The following is a 22,190-nucleotide window of genomic DNA, read 5'->3' as shown; positions in this document are numbered from 1 at the left end:
CTATCCAACTCATTTCTGATGTTATTTAAGCCAAGGATTGAAGGGGAATCAACATACTTTTCATACTTTAGAAGTTAGTTACCATTAGTTTAGTTTTAGCTTAGTTTAGTAGTGAGAGTTAGTTTCTAGAGAGAGAAGCTCTCTCTTCTCTCTAGAATTAGGATTAGAATTAGGTTTAGTTTTTAGATCTAGGTTTTAATCTTTGCTTTCTTCCACTTCTATCTCTCAATTCTTTGTTGCTACATTCAATCTTCTTCTATTCCTTTGTTGTAATTTCCTTTATGTTGTTCTTATATTTTGTTGTAGATCTAGTATTGTTCCTTCTACTTTCTTCCAATTCAACAAGAGGTAATTCATGTAGGTCTTGTTTCCTTTAATTGTTGTTATTAATTCTTTACATTTGATTGTTGTTAGAATTAATTCTTGTTATTGATTTACTATGTTTTCCTTTTGTGCCTTCCAAGTGTTTGATGAAATGCTTGGTTTGATTTTAGAGTAGAGTTTTATGTTCTTGGCTTGGAAAGGTAACTTAGGAACTCTTGAGTTATTAATGTCCAAGTAATTAGTGATTGGGATCCATTGACTCTAGTTCTCACTAATTGAATTAGTGGAGAGTTAGGACTTATGGACTAGGATTGATATAGCTCATTTGACTTTCCTTTACTACTAGTTAGAGGATGCTTTAATGAGATTAATCCTTGCCAATTCTCATATTGTGGTTAGTGATTAGGATAGAGATCCTTGACCACCAACCCTTGCCAAGACCTTTTTAGGCCTTAGTTTACTTTCTTGCCATTTATCTTTCATGCCTCTTATCAAAACCCCAAAAAATGATTCATAACCAATAACAAGACACTCTATTGTAATTCCTAGGAAGAACGACCCGAGGTTTGAATACTTCGGTTATTAATTTTAGGGGTTTGTTACTTGTGACAAACAATCTTTTGTATGAAAGGATTATTGTTGGTTTAGAAACTATACTTGCAACGAGAATTCATTTGTGAAATTCTAAACCGTCAATAATTCGTTCATCAGCGGCTTCACTTGAACCTGAGAAGATCCCTTCCCGGCTGCCTTGGCCGAGATGTTTTGAGTAGCAGCAGCCTTCTTCGCCTTCTTGTAGGCCTTCATGGAATCATTGTTTTTCGACATCTATGAAAATACGGAATTAACCACAATGATGAGTTATAACATAGGAGAAGAAAAACTCAGAAACAAATATAGAAACAAGTCAGACAGTACCCAAAGCAGTTCGAACCAAAGATGGATCACTCAAGAATCTTTTTGTATCCAAATGGGGTGGTTCCCCCCACAAATCTTCAAGAACAACCACAAAAGCCCGCTCAACCTCATTAAGCATCTCCCATGTATAACGTGGCACTCTCACATTCTTTTACCACTCTAGAGGAAAAGCAGGCTCGTCGTTCTCATCAAGAAAAAAGGGGCTGACCCCCTCAACATCACGGACTCGGAAGAAATAATTCTTAAAATCTTTAAAAGACTCATCATACATGGCAAAAACTTTATGCCCCTGGGCCGATCTGAAAGAAACCCAGGAAGCTTTCTTTTTGGAAGAACCCCCGGGCTTGGCCGAGACAAAAAGATAGAGGAAAAGAGTTTGAGAAGGTGTTATGCTTAACTATTAGCAAAGAAGTTGAAATATCTTGATAAAACACCAGGAATTCGGATGAAGCTGGGATGGAGCAATGTTACATGACCACAACAAGTCGATCTCGAAAGCAGTAAAAGAAAAAGTAACGTCCAACTGGCTGAAGAAATATTCATAGGCGTAGAAAAAGGGACGCTCCCCCTCGACGAAAGTAGGAAAACAAGCCCTCTCATCAGAGTCAGGAGCTACAAGCTCATAATCCCTCTCCCGAGCACTGTTACCACAGATCCTATGACGTTTCCTCAGCTCTACACAAAATTCAGCATCCACGACAGAGACACACATTAGGACAAGGGAGTCCAGCCAATCGGACATCCCCTCGGAAACTTTGGAAGACATCTCTACAATGTTATTGCGAGAAGACATGAGGCCGACTAATCCTACAATAAGAAAAGAAGATTGGATTACTAAAAAGCATCTCGGACAAGGGGCAAAACGACTTGACTATTATGATACAGGCAAACAAGCAGAAAAGGAAAACCCCAAGACTCAAACCAAAGTCCTGGGGCATCCTTTGGAGGCAGTAACAAAGCAAGGTTTTAGGAAATTTCTACAGCTTACGTCCTGGCACTCATCAAACGAGAAAGAAGGTTTCAAATAAGCAGACAAAGAAAGTAGAAACACAAAAGTCATCTAAAATTTTTCTACAGTCTATCAGCGAAGAGCATATTCAACATCAAATATACCAAGCAGAGAATCGTTAAAGACACAACCCTTTTTGTGAACTAAGTAAAAACCATCATCCAAAGCACAAGCAGAAACGGCGACAACATGCAAAAACCCTAAAAGCATCAAGCAACAAGAAAGGCGAAGAAATTCATACAAAAGACGAAGAAACTCCAAAAAACACAAAAATCAGGCGAGCAAAAGCAGCAACATCCAAGCTTTCTCCAAGCAAAAATTGAACTTTCTTAAAATCAGACATAAAAATGACAGAGGAGGAAAAAATCGAACCTGGAAAATAGGAGAAAACCTCGAAAGAAAGCTGAGGAGCAAGAAGCGACAGAGTCAACCCTCGAACGGAAAAAATTCGCCGGAAGAGGACGAAGGGAGAAACCCAGAATCACTCCTTTTTTCCACAGAAAGCGCTAGTAGAGCAGGCGTCACAGGAAGAAACTGTGAAAATCTAGGGAAAAACAAAAAATGAGAGAGCAAAGGGAGAGGTTACGAAGGGAAACGAAGAAGAGAAACCGTTTTTGATGGCAAAATTCAAACCAAAGGAAACGGGGCTTTTGAAGTCAATTAATGAGGGCATTAAACCCTCGCACGTTCCAAAAGCGTTGATATAAAAGCGCGCGCTTTTAAAGGAAAAACGTTCCGCATTCAAAAAGGCTCTACAAAGAAAGGAATCGACAAAATGCTTGAATTCAGTTTCACTAGAAAAGGACCAAAGTCAAGGACTCGACCTCAACAAAAAGACCGAGCTCAAGCAGGGACACTGTTCATACCCTGAGTCGAGCTATCCGACTTGGGATGATTGGAGATAAAGTGACCGACCTCTTCAGGTCAGACTATCCGACCTCTCTCCAAAAGAGGTCGGCCAAATCGACAGGAAAGCCCAAAAAGGGCCCAACTCAAGGAACACAGCCCAAATCCAAAGGCGGCTCAAGCCTACAGAGAGAAGGGTGGTTCCGTTGAAGATAAGCTGACCTCACTCAAAGATAAGATAAGATAAGATAAGATAACTAACTTATCTTATCTAAAAAGGTCACTTCTCACCACTATAAATACACAGGAGCACCCAGGTATAACTCATACTCTGATTCTACTAAAAACCTTTTAATACCCTTGCTAACTTAAGCATCGGAGTCCCTTGCAGGTACCACCACCCTCCGGTGACAAAGGATCAGTAGCTTAGCCAGTCCAACAAGTCAAACACGACAGCTCCGGCCGCCACCCACCAGCCGAACACGTCATCTCCGACCAGTACAGAAGATCTTGTCCGAGATCGACCTACAGTTTCAGGTAACCCTCGGAACACTACTCTTTTGCCACTATGTGCTTATATTGCTATTATTCTATTTTCCTACTTGTTTTCCTGCTTTCTTCTTCATTTATATCCTGGAATTTCTGCTTTTCAGGATGTCTGACCCTCAACGAAAAGGAAAAGGCAAGGCAACAACTGGTAAAAGGAAAAGAGGTGAATCCTCTATGTCTATCTTGGACATTATGCATGATGACTCCTGGTGGGAAAAGCATTTTACCCCCGCAGGAGAATGCTAACCAGCTCCTCCCTGCCAATGATCCAGTTAAATTTGCAAACAGATACTGTGAGCTGAAGTATCCAGTGTTTGCCACCTCTAGAAACCTGTACCTGGAGAGAACTCTAAAAATTCCAGAAGAACTACAATAGTACACCTCTGATCAGATAAAACAGAGAGGCTGGTTCTTCTTGGAGAGAAACTTGACAGAGGTCAATGCTTCCTGGGTCAGAGAGTTCTACTGCAACTATTTTAAGACTACCCTGGATGCAGTGCACCTCAGAGGGAAACAGATATTGGTCACTGAGGAAGCCATTGAGGATATCCTCTGCCTTCAGCCTAAATCAGATCAGCCTGACGGTTACCAAAAGGCTGAAGAGGATATGCATTTTATGAGATTTGACTGGGATGCTGTCAAGCAGAGGATAGCCCTTGATCCTACTGTCCCCTGGGTCATGGGAAAGAATACAGTAATGCCTAAGGGAATCAAGCTGATGTATCTAAATGATGAGGCTCGGCTCTGGCACCAGATCCTGAGCAACTTTGTTATGCCCAACACTCATGAGACGGAGCTGCCTGCTGCTATGATCACCCTCATCTGGTGTGTGATGGAGGGTAAGGACCTGTACCTCCCACGTTTCATCCGGTTTTACATGGCCAGGGTCCATGTCAGAGGCACTCTCCCATTCCCTTATCTGATTACCCAGCTCGGCCGTCGAGCTGACGTGCCTTGGGAGCTTGCTGATGAGAAGCCACCTGCTGCACACTGCAAGAAGATTATCCCTTACAGCAGGAAGTTTCAGGCTTTGGGTTACAGACCCCCATTCCTCACCGCTTCTGATGAGACAGCCACACCTTCACTTACCCCTTCTTCCTCTACTGCTGCCCCAACTACCACCACTACACCTCCACCTGCCTCAGAGCCCGTTTACCACCTCGTGCACCGCTTATTTTAGCAGCTGGACCAGATGGAGCGCCGCAACCGGTGGTGATATGAGAGATCTGAGTGTCACAACAAGCAACGCTATGAGCACCTTAAGTTGTTGATCCGATCTGGCGGCGACATCCCCTCCGAGCCTAACACACCATCAGAGCCATCCGAGGAGGAGGCGGACGAGCATGAGGAGGAGCCACATGCACAGAGAGAGGCTAAGCAGGCAGGACCAGAGCAGGCTGCACCACAGCATGAAGAGCCACATCAGATTCAGGCTGCGGACTCAGAGATCCCTCTCCAGTCAGCACCCCCAATACAGCAGACAGATCCTCCTACCCTTATCCAGTCTGCAGATCCTCAGGCCACCACCGAGACTCCAGCAGCCCATCCTTCTGGTGATGACACTCCTTCACACTTCTTTTTGGTGAACCACTATAGACTCCTTTTTATCTTATTTTGTTATTTTTCTGTATTTTTAATTTTCAGTATTTATACATTGTTCTTTTGCTGTATTTTTACTTTGTTTCCGCATTTTGCACTTTAGTTTATATCTTAGCCATTTAGTTTAGTTTGCAATTCTAAACTTATTAGTTATAGAATATGTGGATTAATTAGTATAGTTTACCCCTTTAGCATATAATAGTTTGGTTCAATTGAAAATAAAAGGAGTAAACCAGAAACTTTAGTAAATTAAAACAATCCACACACCTTGTATATATAGCACAACATGTTAGTTAGTTAACAACATTTCATCAAGGAACAACACTAAAATTTTAAGGGCCACCCTAAAATTTACATTGAGAATAATGGGAACTCTTAATTTTTACTTGCATGACATGTATAACTGATATATGATTTTCAAGCTGGAGAACACTCAGCCTGTGAGTTTTGAGCTTAATTGTATGGTTGCATTCAGACCATAAATTTCATTCTTGTGTGTTTTACCCTTCTTTTTCATTCTGATGTTCTTTACTTTGTTTCAATCTATATGTCAAATATAGAATATAGATGCATACTAAGAGATGATTGAGGCCATTATTTGAATTTTGCTCACTTATCCCAAATTAGCCTACCTTGTGCATCACCCTTGTTAGCCCCCTTGAGCTTTTTAATCCCCTCTTGTTCTATAAACCACATTACTAGCCTTACGCAGAAAAACAAAATAAAAATCCCAAGTTGAATCCTTCGTTAGCTTAAGATAGGTATTGTGTACAATTTAAGAGTAGGGAATTTTATGGGAACATGGGATGATAGAAACGAAGTAGGAATTTAAAAAGAATAAGTTGTTCCAAAAACAAAAAAAAAAATTGGGAAGCATGCTCATGTGAAATCAAAACAATTGGATTACCATGTGCATTGATGAAAAAAAAATATTTTTACAATTTCAGTATTTAAAGGGAATATACAAAAATTTCCCAAATGCAAAATAAAAAGAATCAATGCACATGGGACAAAATTAAATTTAATACATGAGTTCGTAATACAAAGAGGGAAAATTTGGGCAAATAGGTTAAGAAACTTTGATTTATAAAGTATGTATGTTAGGTGAGACCTTAGACTAATCAAGGATTCGCTTATTAGCTCACTTAGCCTTATACATATACCCTTACCTTTACCTTGGCCCCATTACAACATTGAATAAGACCTCATGATTTTTGTATGTCTGTATTCTATAATTGTTGATTGGTTAGATGAAGAACAAAGTTATAGAAAGTAAGGATAGAAAAAGAATAGAGTGATTAACCCAATAAACACTGAGTGACTAGAGAGTAAACACAAAATCCAGTGAGGGTTCAATAGCTCATCACCATATATCTCTGCTTAAATTGTTAATTGTCTTGCAAGTTTGTGAATTATTTTTACCCATCTCAATTGTAAAAGTGCTTTAACATTATCTAGGGTTTAGCTATGCATATTTGATTCCTTGAGGATATGAATTAATTTAACTACATGTAAGTTTATATACAAGTGAATGATAATTAGAATTGCATGATTCATTTAGGTAGTTGCATTTAGAATAGATTGCATTGCATGAGATTCCACCACTTTAACCTTACCTTACTCTTTATCTTGGATTTAGCATGAGGACATGCTATTGTTTAAGTGTGGGGAGGTTGATAAACCCATATTTTATGATATATTTTGTGCTCAATTTAAGTGATTTATTCAATACTTCACCCACTTATTCATGTGAAATTGCATGGTTTTACTTTCCCTTCCTTATTATGTGAAATATGTGAAAAACATGTTTCCTATGCTTTAAAAATAATTATTTTAATTACCTTTTATTACCATTCGATAACGTGATTTGTGTGTTGAGTATTTTCAGATCTCCTAAGGCAGGAATGATTTAAAAGATTGAAAGCAAACATCCAAAAATGGAAGGAAAGCACAAAATAGAGTTTTTGAAGAAACTGGCAGCGACGCGAACGCATGGGCGACGCAGCCGCGTGCCTAGCGCAAAAAGGCAGTGACGCGAATGCGTGAATGACGTGGACGTGCGCCTTGAGTAGAACGCAGATGACGCGTACGCGTGACCGAAGCGAACGCGTGACACGGAAAACTCCCAGATGACGCGACCGCGTGACCCACGCGGACGCGTGACAGACGCCACGCACCAGAAACTGCAGAAAACGCTCCCAGCGATTTCTGAAACCCACTTTGGCCGAGATCCAAGTACAGAAAGCACAGATTAGAGGTTATAAAGTGGGGGAATGCATCCATTCATAAGGAGGCCTTCAATTATTCGCTTTTCATAATTTAGATGTAGTTTTTAGAGAGAGGTTCTCACCTCTCTCTTAGGTTTTAGGATTAGGATTCCTCTTAAAGGATTTAGGATTTCAACTCTTCATTAGGTTCAATATTTCTTTTACTTTATATTCCTCTTTTACTTTCAGATACTTTAATGCTCTCATTTAATCACTTATGTTGCCAAATTGGCTTATGAACCATTCATGTTAGGATTTTCTTTATTTAATATACACTGAGGTATTTCAGATTTATGATTCTTATTTAGCTTTTTATATTCTTGGCTTAAATTGATTAATTGATAACTCTTGAGTTGTCAAACTCATCGTGATTGATAATTGTTATCTTTGCTGATTGATCTAAATTCCTATAACTGTAGTCTTTCCTTAGGAGTTGACTAGGACTTTAGGTGTTAAATTGATTTATCCACTTGACTTACCTTCATAGTTAGAGGTTGACTTAGTGGGAGCAAAATATAATTCTCATCACCATCAATAAGGATAACTAGGATAGGACTTCTAATTTTCATACCTTGCCAAGAGTTTCTTTTACAGTTATTTATTTATTTTACTTGTCATTTAAATTACTTGTTCCTTACTTTCAAAACCCCAATTTACAAAACTCATAACCAATAATAAGAACACCTCCCTGCAGTTTCTTGAGAAGACGACCCAAGATTTAAATACTTTGGTTATCAATTTTAAAGGGGTTTGTTACTTGTGACAACCAAAACATTTGTAGGAAAGGGTTTTCTGTTGGTTTAGAAGCTATACTTACTACGCGATCATATTTTTATATTTCTTTACCGATAGAAAATCCGTTCGTCAGGGATCAATCATTCACAACTTACACATAATTTTAGCTAGTTTCTGGTTCTTGTTGTTCTAGAGAGAGAAACTCTTACTTTTCTCTAGATTTAATTTGCTTTGATCTTTCTTTGTTGAAATTTTGAATTGGGTTTTGTTAATTTTAGTTTCAATTACTTAATTTGAGTCCTCTAATTATAATTTTGTTTAGATCTTGTTGTGTTTTCTTGTTATTTCCCTTTTTATTCTCATTTTATGAACTTTGTGGATCTTAGATTTCTATTAGTGCATTGATGTCTTCTATGATTGATTGTGTTAATTGAGTTATTTTCTATTGATAATTGCTAGTGGGTATTTGTGATTTCCAATTAATTTGCAATTTGAATACGTCTTTTAATAATGCATACCATGTGTTTGATGAAATGTCCCTTTTGATTATGCAGTAGTTTTCTATACTCTTGGCCTAGGCTAAGGAAATTGGGTGACCTTGAGTCATTGACTCTAATTGAATTGGTGATTTGAGAACCCTTAGTGGTCAATTTGATAACCATTGACACTAGCCTTCTACTAAGCCAATTAGTAGCTAGGTTAGAACTTATGGATTGATGTTAATCAAGCCATTTGACATACTTCAAGCATAGAAGTAGACTTAATGAGCTTGGTTCCTCATAAATGTCAAGATATGGTTATTGGACAAGGATGGTGACCCCAATTCCTGTGCCTAGCAAAGAGCCCCTTTTATTATTCATATTTGAAACCCAAAAATCCCAATTGCTTAATTCTTGTTATAGTTAGTTTAGTTGTTTACTTAGATCTAGAATAGAGGTAGATTTGTATGCTCCCTTACTAGGTTGAATTTACTTATACTTGGTTTTAGATACTTTGATATGGTTTCTTGCACTTTAAGATTCCTTGCATGTTAAGTTTAGTAGTTTAAATTCTTGTTTATAACTCCCAACCCCAGAATTCTAACCAATATTGACGCACATGTTTGCCCATTCTCTTGAGGACGACCCGAGACCAATACTCTAGGTTACTTTATATTGGGGTTGACTTTGTGACAACCATATTAAAATTTGACCAAGGGAACTATTTGTTGGTTTAGGACTATACTATGACAATGACATTGGTTTTCTATTGATGAAAATTCTAGACCAATTGCCTCATCATCCCCGACCTTTTTTTCTTATTAAAATCATCCTCAACATTATTGAACATTTTAAAATCATCCTTTTGAACATAATAATTTTTGAAGTGACACAGAAACCCTTTTTCTTATTATCACTACTCTCACCCCACCCACCCATTACCCCCATCATTCCCCAATTCCCACCTAAAACTGAAAAACTGAAAAACCAAAACAAAGAAAAGGGCTAAAAGAATGAGAAGAAAGAAAAGGAAGGGAAGAAGAGGGTGAGGACCTTCCGACATCGGCGCTGGCTTCTCGGTGCTGGCTTCTCTCTCCCTTTTCTGCTTTGCCAGCTACACCTTCCGACTTTGGCACTGGCTTTTCGGAGCTACCGTACGACATGATGGCGAAGATAGCGGCGTCGTTTGATGACCTAACCCTGAAGGTTGCATTGGTGGTGTGCCAATCGTGGTGGGAGGTGTTGTGGCCACTGAGAGAGGCAATGATGCTGCTCCCATTGAGGAAAAAGTTCAAGCATGGAATCCCACGGGTGAAGCAGAATGTAGAAAAGGCATGGAGTCATTCGAGAAGGCGCCGGCACGTGGGTCTGCACTCGCCATGGTGGACGTCGGGCTCATCTATTGGGAGAGAAGGGAGAAGCAAAGAGCCCTCAATTTGTTCCTGAAATCTGCGTTCTCTCTCTTGTGTTTGAAAGATTGGATTTTTGAATTTTCTGTCTTAAATTTGAATGTGGTGTTGTTGTTGATGGATTTTTAAATTTGAATATATTGTTGTTGTTGATTTTGTGTTAGATTTATTTGATTTTTTTAAATTAAAAAAATAATTGCTGTTGTTGTTGTTGAAGATTTGGGTGGAGAGAGTGGAACAGGAAGGCTGAGGAACAGTGGAGTGAGGAGGGTGAAGGGTAGAGATGATGATGAAAGGTATTTTAGTCTAAAAATTAAAAAAAAAGATGATTTTAAAGCATTTTTGAACATTGAGGATGATTTTAATAAGAAAAAAAGGTTGGAAACGATTTTGATTTTGACCCCATACCTTAAAAACGAAAAAAGTACTTAACCCTAATTATTATTATTCAGTTTAAACAACACATAATATACTGTTCGGTAACCGAATTTTAAAAAAGAAAGTAACCATCCTTTATGAGTCATTCTCAAGTGTTAATTTGAGTTATAATTGATAGATCAAGTGTCATTAGTGAGTAAATGCAAAGTGCTTTAGAAGAATGACTAAATTAAAATACGACAATTTTATAATTAAAAGACATAAAAGACATAGTGTAAAAAAATATTTATATTGTAATTAGACATTTTAGGAATAATAACTTGTAAAGAAAGAAAATAAAATTATTTTGTAAATTATAAGATTAAAAAAGATAAGAATTAAAATGGTCCTTCAGGTTTTAAACTAATCAAAATGGTTCTTTGATACTCAATTAAGAGATCTTGGATTCTAGTCTCTTATTTTCAGTAAAAAAAAATGGTTCCTCGATTTTAAACCGTAAATCGATCTTCAAGAAAGCCAAACTCTTCATTTCTAGGATTTGGAAATAAAACTCTTACCACAATTCTAGATGAAAATAGAGCTCATAAACCTTAAATAAATAAATGATAATTCATAAAACTTTATCCAACATTTCATTAATATATATATATATATATATATATTTCAATTATTCTCAATAGCTTATTAATAAAGTAAAAATTTAAATTAATAAAGTATAAATTAAGCAAAAGCAATATTAACAACAGAGTAATATCTATTGAACTAATAATGATAATTATTATCTAATAATATTCATAATATGAACAAAATACAGACTTGTATTATAATACAAAAACTTGAAGAAAATATAAAGATGATTACTGAAAATATAAGGACTACAACAAAAGCTTTAGATATTACAGAGTATGAGAGATTGTGTGTGTAAAAGTGGATGCGTTAACACCCTGTCCCCCTTTCCTATTTATAGGAGACTATTCCCTTGATTATAATAGCAATATTAAAATTTTATCCTTGGTTTTTGCAAATCTGCTTGCTCTTTTCGTTGGTTGATTTAGGGACTATGGCTTGTTGTGGGTTGATTCAGGGATTCTGTCCTAATTTTGATAGCTTCTATTTTTAAATTCTGTTATAGTCTTGGAAATCTGGTAGCTGGTCCTATAATTTCACAGATAGAGGTTGTTGTCTTCTGCATGTGATGTCTCCTTGATTTTTGAGCTTCTTTGACACCTCTTCTGTTTATAGTTGAACATGTGTCTTATTTTCTGATTTGGTACTCTTCTTTTTTTTTTTGTAACGTTCAAATGGGTCTTGGATATCTAACATGTACAGTCCTGGGCTGGACTGAACTTCTTTATCTTTTTTTGATCAGACTGATTTTATTGCTTTTAAAGAATTTTAAATTTCTTCTTCCAAGGTGGCCACTGCAAGAGCAACCATCATCTATTTTTTATACGCTAGGAAATGAGTCTCTTTTTCGTATGATATTTTATCAAACTCTGCACTATGGCTCGGGGGCTCTTATGTAACAACCCAACTTCTAGCACATCATAATCATACTAAAAGTAAGGTGTTAGTGACCTGTTTTACTTTAATATGTATTTAATATTGAGCCCTTACAATGTTAACACATTCCGATTTTAGGTAAAAGCTAGTAAATTTTTGTTTTTATTTATTAAAAATTGAAGACTTCCAATCAATAATAATCACATAATTATTAGTAATATATTATAGTTAATAAATTAACATCAAATACAAGCTACCCCTATGAATAAAACTTTAACTAACAATGCGAGGGGAAAGAAATAAATTCTAACAATAACTCAACTCGAAAACAAACTCTTTTATGCTTCACAGCTTCACAATAAGCCTTCGTACCTATAGCTGAAAGGGTTGAAAATGTTAGGGTGAGAACGAATCCACACATTCTCGGTAGAGGAAAAGAATACCGTGAAAGTAAAGAATAACATGCACATAATTTACTTATAACCTAGAAATAAGTACCTTTATTAAACCCTTGAAAATTCCTTAGGTATTACTTTAAACTATTTAGTCATGTTTACATTAGTTACATTAGTCCTCAATTTCATTAGCAATTCCTCAATTACACAAATCAGATAGTTACACACATCAGTTCTCAGTTGTAACAACATAATTTTCAATACGTCATGATCATATTGAAAATCAAGTGTCACTAACTTGCTTTCCTAAAAATTAACTAAATATTTATTATTAATCCTGTAATCGTATTAGCGCGTGATCAAATTTTCGAAAAAACTTTTTTTTTAAAAGAAATAATTAAATAAGAACGATAAAATAACACAAACATCAGAGATAGAGATAATATACATCACACACACACACACACACACACACACACACACATACTGTCATACAGGTCATAAGTTAGTATACAACCTTTCACATCTTGTTACTATACACATAATTCAACACTCTGCACCCTAGTCCATAAAGGAAGCCCCTAAGATGGCACCTAAAAACTAGCCTAGTCAACTATATACATCCTACTCTCTCAGTGAGTCTAATCAAAAGTGAGAGATTAAACACAGAAGCTAGGCTAACACAAAAAACTCCCAAAAGTCACATTCTCAGCTCCTAAGCATCAATTGTTGTCGTAAGAGAAAATCTCAATCACATCCGAACACTCGTCAAAATCCTCGTCCTCATCATCCGAAATTTCAATAATCTCAGGAGGGTCTAACACTCGTACTACTGCTCTGGCTCACACTCGTTGGCCCACTAATAGAGGTGGTGTGCAGCTGATAAACCCCAATAAAAATAAAGCAAAGTATTCAAACCTTGAGTCGTCTCACATGGAATTGCAATGAAGTGATTATTTATTGGTTATGAAGGGGCAAAGGGGGTTTGATTTGATAATTGGCAAGAAAAGTAAATAACAAGAAAGTAAATGACAATTAACTAATAAAGGAAAGGAAAAAAAACTCTTGGCTAAGCATAGGAATTGAGATCGCCATCCTTGTCTATGCTGCACGAATCCCCACACCTTTTCGTACAGCTGTACCAGCAATTGTACTGGGTCGTCCAAATAATATCTGAGTGAGTCAGGGTCGATCCCACGAGAATTGTGGATTGAAGCAAGCTATGGTTGTCTTGCAAGTCTTTGTCAGGCAGAATCAGAAGGTTTATGTTTGGAACTTTGTATAAGTAGTTGTTATTCTACTTGGAATAAATGATAGGAATAGAGTTGATGATTGGAGTTGCTTTGCCTTTCTGAATTAACTCTGGTACTACTGCTCTCTTTACTTGTGAATGATTTCTTTAATGGCAGGCTGTGTGTGATTGACACTGGTTTGAGCAGCTGCCAATACTCCTCCGGATCTGAACTCCAGGTTCAGTGTGGATCCGTCTCTACTTGAGGGTGAAGTTTCTGCAGGCTATTCTCCTTAATGATCCTACTCAAAATGCCACAGACAAGGTCGGATCTTCCGGATCAGAGAATGATGCTTCTATGGATTCTAGCCTCTATACAGAGACCCTAATCTCCCCAGAAATCGATTGAATTGATGTCTCGAGAAGTCTCCAACAAAATCGTGGATTAGCCGTCTGAGAGATGTATATTCAAGCTGTTGGTCGTCCTTGTCCGGTGAAAGACGCATTCTGACCTAAGTAGACGCTGGTGTTTGTTAGGCATGTTCGTTTTAATGTGATGAGCAGAGCTAATTGGTGCGATCATCCTATTCACCATGATGAAATACGAATATACATCTTAGAATTAATCAAACACAGATCGAAGAAAAACAGTAGTACTTTTATTAATTCATAGAACTCAGCAGTGCTCCTCCCTACAACCAAGGAGGTTTAGAAACTCATACTGAAGGTAAAAACAACGATAAAATGAAATTATGGTAGACCTCCCCAAGTGAGAGGTGCAAAATTTCTTTAAATACTAGGTTAATGACTAAGGATTACGCAGAAAGGGTAAAACAGTCTATTTAATGCTAAAATCCACTTTTAGGGCCAACTTGGTAAGTATTTGGGCTGAGCATTGATGAGATCCACGTGCTATGAAGCTCCTTGGGCATGGAACACCAGCTAGGGGGTCCTCTCTGGGCCTTTGGACGCTGGGCTCTGCTCTTTGGGCGCTGGACGCTTGGAAGGGGGCAGGAAGCTAGCATTGGATGCCAGTTTTGGGCCTTCTAATCCGAAGCAAAGTATGAATTATTATATATTTCTGGACAGCTCTGTAAGTCAGCTTTCCATATCCGTTCAGAGCACTCCATTTGGATTTCTATAGCTCTAGAAAAGCTCTTCTCAATGCAGGCCGGTCAGATCTGGACAACATCTGCAGTGCTTTCTCTGTCTCTGAATCAGACTTCTGCTCCAGTTCCTCAATTTCAGCCAGAAAATACCTGAAATTGTATGAAAATACAAAAACTCATAGTAGAATCCAAAAATATAATTTTAACAATAAAACCTATAAAAACTTAATAAAAACTAAATAAAACACACTAAAAACTATATGAAAATGATGTCAAAAAGCGTATAAAATATCCGCTCATCACAACACCAAACTTAAACCGTTGCTTGTCCCCAAGCAACTAAAAACACAGTAGGATAAAAAGAAAATTAAGATACAATAAATTTCTAAGTTTCAAATGAAGCTTAGTTAAAATCAGATGAGCGAGACTTAGTAGCTTTTTGCTTCCGAATAGTTTTGGCATCTCACTATCCATTGAAACTCAGAGATGTAGGCATCCCTAGGAACTTAGAATCCAGATGATATCATTGACTTTCCTAGTTAAGCTTATTTTGATTCTTAAACAGAGCTTTCTGAGTCTTGGCCGTGACCCTAAGCTCTTTGTTTTCTAGTATTACCACCGGATACATTCATGCCACAGACACTTTAACTGGTGAACCTTTTCAGATTGTGACTCGGCTTTGCTAGAGTCCCAAGATAGAGGTGTCCAGAGTTCTTAAGCACACTCTTTTTGCTTTGGACCATGACTTTAATCGCTCAGTCTCAAGCTTTTCATTTGACACCTTCACGCCACAAGCACATGGTTAGGGACAGCTTGATTTAGCCGCTTAGGCCAGGATTTTATTCCTTTGGGCCCTCCTAACCACTGATGCTCAAAACCTTGGGCCCTTTTACCCTTGCTTTTGGTTTTAAGGGTCATTGGCTTTTTTTGCTTGCTTTTTATTTTTTTCTTTTTATTTTTTTTTGCATGCAAGCTTTTTCTTTTTCTTTATACTGCTTTTTCTTACTTCAAGAATCAATTTATGAATTTTTCAGATCACCAATAATACTTTTTCTTTTTCCTTATTCTTTTAAGAGCCAACATTCATAAATTTCAACTTTAAATATGCACTTTTTAATCATACATTCAGAAAACAAAAGCAGATGATACCACATCAAACTAATTAAACTAATCTTATTTTAAACTTGAAATTCATGCATCTCTCAATTCTTTTCAATAAAAATTTTCATTTAAGTAAGGTGAGAGATATATGGAACATTTTACAACTTAAAGACATCAATGCAAATGGTCATGCAACTAGAATAAGAGAACAGGTAAATAAACAGACAAAAAATAGAAAAATAACAGGAAAGGGGTTTAAAGAGAACGAATCCACCTGAATGATGGTGGCTAGTGCTCTTCTTTGAGGATCCAATGTAGTGCTTGATCTCTTCTATGTCACTCCTTTGTCTTTGTTGAGGCGGCTGCACTGGTTCATGTGCATGCTCTCTAGTTTGCTCCATCCTCTTCTTCTATACTTAGGAGTGGTAAAACTCATAAAGCAAAGCTTTTGCAACAACAAACTTAAGAGTTTTGCTCGTCCTCGAGCAAATATGATCAATAGGGAAGAAGAAGGTAGGGTAGGTGGAGCTTCAAGGATCCTCTTGCTCAGTTGACCAATCTGTCCCTATAAGTTTCTAATGGAGGACCTTGTTTCATTAATGAAACTGTGAGTGGTCTTAGTGAGGCTGGAAACCATAATGGCTAAGTCAGAAAGGCTCTGATTAGAGGTTTCCATGTTCCCTTGAGAAGATGGGAATGGTGGTCTGTTGTTGAACCTATTCTGGTTCCTACCACCTTGATTGAAACCTTGCTGAGGTTTCGGTTGATCCTTTCATGAGAGTTTAGGGTGGTTCCTCCATGAAGGGTTGTAAGTGTTTCCATAGGATTCTCCCATGTAATTCACCTCCTCCATGGTGGGTTGATCAGGATCATAAGCTTCTTCTTCAAGAGAAGCTTCCTGATTACTACCAGGTGCATTTTGCATCCTAGTGAGATGTTGAGAGATCATGTTGACCTGTTAAGTCAAGATCTTATTCTGAACCAGGATGGCATTTAGAGTCTCAACTTCATGAACTCCTTTCTTTTGAGATATTCCATGGTTTACAGGATTCCTCTTAGAGGTGTACATGAATTCGTTGTTTGTAACTATCGCAATGAGCTCTCTTGCTTCTGCAGGCATTTTCTTCAAGTGGAGAGATCCACCTCCAGAGTTGTCCAATGAAATTTTGGACATCTCAGACAAACCATCATAGAACACGCCAATGATGAACCATACTGAGAGCATGCCAGGAGGACATCTCCTGATCAGTTGCTTGTATCTTTCCTAAGCTTCATAGAGGGATTCACCTTCTCTTTGTCTGAAGGTTTGAATTTCCACTCTAATCTTGCTCATCCTTTGAGGAGGAAAGAATTTAGCCAAAAAAGTATTAACTAGCTTTTCCCAAGAGTCAAGACTCTTTTTAGGCTGGGCATGCAACCAGTTTTTAGCTCTATCCCTTAAAGCAAAGGAAAAGAGCATAAGCTTGTAGACTTCAGGATTAACTCTATTAGTCTTTATAGTATCACAAATTAGCAAGAACTCAGCTAAAAATTGATGTGGATCTTCCATTGGAAGTCCATGAAACTTGTAATTCTACTGTAGAAGAGAGACTAACTAAGGCTTAAGCTCAAAATTGTTAGCTCCAATGGCAGGCACAGCAATGCTTCTGCCATAAAAGTCACAGGTAGGCATGGTGAAGTCACCAAGGACCTTTCTAGGCTCCTCTTGTGGTTCGGCCATGTCTTCCAGTTCTTGTTCAAAACTTTTTGAAAGGTCTCTTCTAAAGTATTGTGCTCTAGCTTGTTGAAAATGCCTCCTTAGAATTCTTTCAGGTTCAGGATTAGGAGTCAAGAGGGGTTCTTTATCCCTGTTCCTGGTCATAAATAATAAGAAAAGAAAGAAAGAAGAAGAGACCACGCCAATAGGCAAGAAGCTCCTTCTTAAAGTCAGAAATAAAGGAAGAAGAAGAAGATAAAAAAATAAAAATAGAAATAAATAAAAGAAGTAGAAGAAGATTACCTTGAAAAGAGAAGATAGAACAAAAAAAAGAGAAAAGAAGAAAGCTTTTTGTTCCACTTGGATCAAAGAGCTTCCAGTTAGATGTGAAGAAGAAAGGAAAGAATATAAAGAAATGAAGATGGAAGAAGAGATAGGGATAGGAGAGTTTTGAGTAATAGAGATGTGAGAAGAAGAGCAGTATAAATAGAATGAGTAGATAAGAATTAAAATATTTTTGTTTTTATTTTATTTATTTAATTAATTAATTTTTGAAAATTAAGTTAATTAATTTAAAAAGAATATAAAATTTAAATCTTAAATTTTTGAAAATAGAAGAGAGAGAAGAGGGAGAAGTTTTTGAAAATCAAGAGAGATGAGAGTTAGTTAGGTAGTTTTGAAAAAGAAGAGAGAGAAAAGAAGATATTATTTTCAAAAATTATGGAAGAGAGGAGTTAGTTAGGTGGTTTTGAAAAAAAAAGAGAGAGAAATAGGAGAAGTATTTTCGAAAACTAAGGAGGGAAAAGTTAGTTAGGAGGTTTTGAAAGATAAGAGAGAGGATAAGATATTAATTAAGAAAAGATTTGAATTTAAAATAAAAATAAAAGATAAGATAAGAAGAGATTTGAATTTTAAAAATAAGATAAGATAAGAAAAGTTTTGAAAAAGATATATTTTGAATTTTGAAAAAGATAAGATAAGATTTTAAAATTTTGAAAAAGATATGATAAGTTTTGAAAAAGATACGATTTTTATTTTTGAAAAAAATTTGATTTTTGAAAACTTGACAACTAAGATATGATAAGATAAAATTTGAAAACAAAATCTGAATTTTAATGAAAAAATTCGAAAATAATGGTTAGAATTAGTTAGAAAAGATATTTTTTGATTTTTGAATTTTATGATGAAAGAGAAAAACATAAAAAAGACACTTAAAATTTTTAGATCTAGCACCCTTTATTTTCGAAAATTTGGAGGGAAACACCAAGGGACACCAAACTTAAAAATTTTAAGATCAAGACACATATAAGACTCAAGAACACTTCACTACAAGAAAACAAGCTTTTTGCTACGCTTTTAAAGCGTGGCGAAAAGTCCTTAAAAGCGTAGCGATAGCTTTTCGCCACGCTTTTTGAGCTACCGGCACGCTTTTGAAAGGATCACAACTGCAAGGGTGCCGGTTGCTCTATCGCCACGCTTTTCGTGACCTATTGGCACGCTTTTTTTCTTCCCACACTTTTAAAGACCCCCACGCTTTAAAAGCGTGGCCATATGTGTGAACTATTGCTACGCTTTTAAAGTGTGCCAAAAGCAAGATATGGCTACGCTTTTAAAGCGTGCCAATAGCATGCCATATAGCTACGCTTTAAAAGCGTGCCAATAGCAAGACATATGGCTACGATTAAAAGCGTGCCAATAGGTGTGAGATACAGCTACGCTTTTAAAGCGTGCCAATAGCAAGACATATGGCTACGCTTTATAAGCGTGCCAATAGGTGTGAGATACAGCTACGTTTTTAAAGCGTGGCTGTTCATGTGCACTGCAACGTATATCGCCACGCTTCCAAAGCATGGCAACAAGTAGAGATATGGGTACGCTTTAGAAGCGTGCCAATAGGTTCTGAACTGAATTACAGCTCGCTTATAAAGCGTGGCTGTTGATTGCTGTTGTGTATGGCCACCCTTTTAAAGCATGGCTGTAAAATAGTTCAGTACCTATTGGCACTACTTTTTTTATAAACCTTACAAAATCATAGATAATTTCAAAATTTAAAAGATGACTACTAATTTTAAATCAACAAATCCTTGCTTCATAAACTTGTCACAGAGAAAGTGTTTGATCACATGTTAGTTATACTCTAACAAAATACCAAAAATCAAAGTCTCATCCACTAGCAGTTTCTTAATACATGAATTACAATTCCAACATGGGTTACATTATCTACTTCCTTTACACTTTATTACAAAATATAAAACTTCATGATTACTGATCACCATTGTGAGCGAAACTGTTTTCAGCACTTCCTTGCATAATTTTAAATATTGTTGTGTTATTGCATCTTATACCAAACCAAAAAATAGAGACATATATTATCAACAAATGAATGTTATAGTTGTACAATATTTGTAACCAGCAAAGGCTTTTCTTTCATTGAAAGCCAGGATACTTTTTTTGTTCTTAAAGTTTTCAAAAAAGGGAAAAAGGGTACTGCTATAGCTAGGAAGCTAACAATCAAACTGCCCCCCCTCCCCTCCTTTTTATTTCTGCAACAGTCACATGTTTCTCAACAATGGCATGTATCACCCTAACTCCTAATATATTTCACAACCAAATTAACCATTCTTGTAGCCCTATACTGCACCTGCAGTCACATGCATGCACAATTTATACTAGCAACTGGAAAATCAATACAAATTGCATATGGATCAATTCTATAACCGATCCCCAATAAATAAATCAAGCAAAATGAGATATACCATGAGAGCCATTAATTCCTTCTGGAGTCTGCAAAAATCAAAACAAACAAAAACATTAAAATTCAATTATGGTTTCTTTTCTTTTCCTTTATCCAATTTGATTAGGAAAAAGTGCAAATCTTCAAAGATTTGTCGTGTTTTCCAAAATTGAGATTCAATGCCACACTAGATACAAAACAAAACACTACTAAAAAGTCAACAACTTTGAATTCAGATTCCAATTCAACACCATTAGCACCATTTAGAATCTTTTATCTCACTATCAAATGTCCAAAATCAACAAAAACAATAAGTCAACTACTTTAAATGGAAATATATCGAATATCCAAAGATAGTGACTTACATCTTTGGGTGGAATATGAGTTGATTCGGAGGAGCGAGGAGTATTTCTCGGTCTGCTACTTGAGGCATCCAAAGGAGAATTTTGGGCAGCTTGCACTAAGGCTGCTACCTCTTCCTCACTCATTCCAGGGTTGACTTGGTGCACCAATACCTTTAATAAACTACATACACCGTCCATCTTCTTCTCTAATGATTCAACCTTGTTGTTGTATTCAACCTTGACTTGTTGAATCTCCTCATCCTTTTTAAGAGAGCTTTTTGTAATCGAAGCCCCAAAACAACGAACTCGACCTGGTCGGTCCTTTCCTAACACTCCTACAAATGCATCCTCATCATTTTCCCCTGCCTCTATGCGGGTTTGAAGTTCAGCCTGCCGCATTAATTTAGCATACAAACAATATTAATAGAAATCACTATAGAAATCATTATAGAATTAATATTGTACATTTCCAAATACAAATACAAACAACTCACAATTGTGCTTTGCGTTTTAGCATCAATTTCTTTTCCTTTTTTACTTGTGCGAGTTGCTATGAAAACTTCAACTCTTGATGGTTCTTCACTGTTCTCTTTAGAGTCGCGCTAGAGTACATATAGAAAAATTTACATGAAGCATGCTAACTAGTAAACTACAACCTGAATATAAATGAGAAATCACAAAAAAATAAGTTACATTACCAGTTGCTTGCGCGCTATTCCAAAATTTGTGGAACCCATCCGGTGAGGACATGTTTGCTTTGACCTATTTTCAGCATTCTTAGTAGACACAGCCTAAATATAAACATGAAAAAGAGATGTTATTATTCTTAATAAACATGTTTTCTTGTTTTTTCAAAATCACACTACCTTTTTCCAAAACACCAAGTTTAATCAAATAAAGAACTAAAAGACAATATTACCTTAACAGTCGGAAGACTCCAATACCGAATTAGTTTGCGAAATTGAACCTCCGGGATCTCTAACGATCGGTTCTTTATCATTTCTTTCTTTGTGTTGTACTTCAAGAAATGTTCCTTTTTTATTTCGCCTTTGTATTTTTTCCATGCACGACAAAATCCGTTCATTACCCACGACTTTGAAGTTATTGGAAGAATGAATTTTTGCTAAACAAGACAACAAATTAGAATGTCAAAGGTTAGCATAAATAAAGTAACAAATAAATCTTAACAAAATTATCTATAATTCTTACATACATTGGCATACTCCCACATGTCCTCTTTGAGGTTTTTAGGCACACCATGCCAACTAGTATATAGCAAAGTCACAAAACGAGGATTCCTAACTGTTGTGCCCAAGAGTTGGTTGAGGTTAGATACAACCTCCTTGGTTGGACCTATAGGCTGCCCTCCAAGAAATTCCACCTCCCGTCGATCATTAAAATCAGTGGCATGAAGCTTTTTGCACATAGTCTTTCCACGAGTTTTCTTCTTTATTATGCCTAAATCCGATTAAAATAACAGAATTTTAAACTCAAATCAACTTAGAAGTAATACAAGCTATATTTTGACAATAAGGTAAAACAAGAAAAGCACCTTCATTACTAG

General features: G+C 36.6%; 1 protein-coding gene across 1 annotated transcript; it reads right to left on the bottom strand.

The window, feature by feature from the left end:
- Positions 1-20,178: 20,178 nt before the first annotated feature.
- Positions 20,179-21,626, bottom strand: LOC107646974 (uncharacterized). Its single transcript, XM_088490766.1, has 5 exons — positions 21,546-21,626; positions 21,325-21,417; positions 20,648-21,016; positions 20,305-20,332; positions 20,179-20,189 (listed from the first exon to the last, which is right to left on the bottom strand). Exons 1-5 carry the CDS (start codon positions 21,624-21,626, stop codon positions 20,179-20,181), a joined length of 582 nt encoding a protein of 193 aa, XP_088346892.1.
- Positions 21,627-22,190: the final 564 nt, after the last annotated feature.

This window comes from Arachis ipaensis, chromosome B6 (assembly GCF_059453495.1).
Source record: "Arachis ipaensis isolate K30076 ecotype BB chromosome B6, ASM5945349v1, whole genome shotgun sequence".
Taxonomy (NCBI): Eukaryota; Viridiplantae; Streptophyta; class Magnoliopsida; order Fabales; family Fabaceae; genus Arachis; species Arachis ipaensis.
This window is presented reverse-complemented; position numbering and strand designations above follow the sequence as displayed.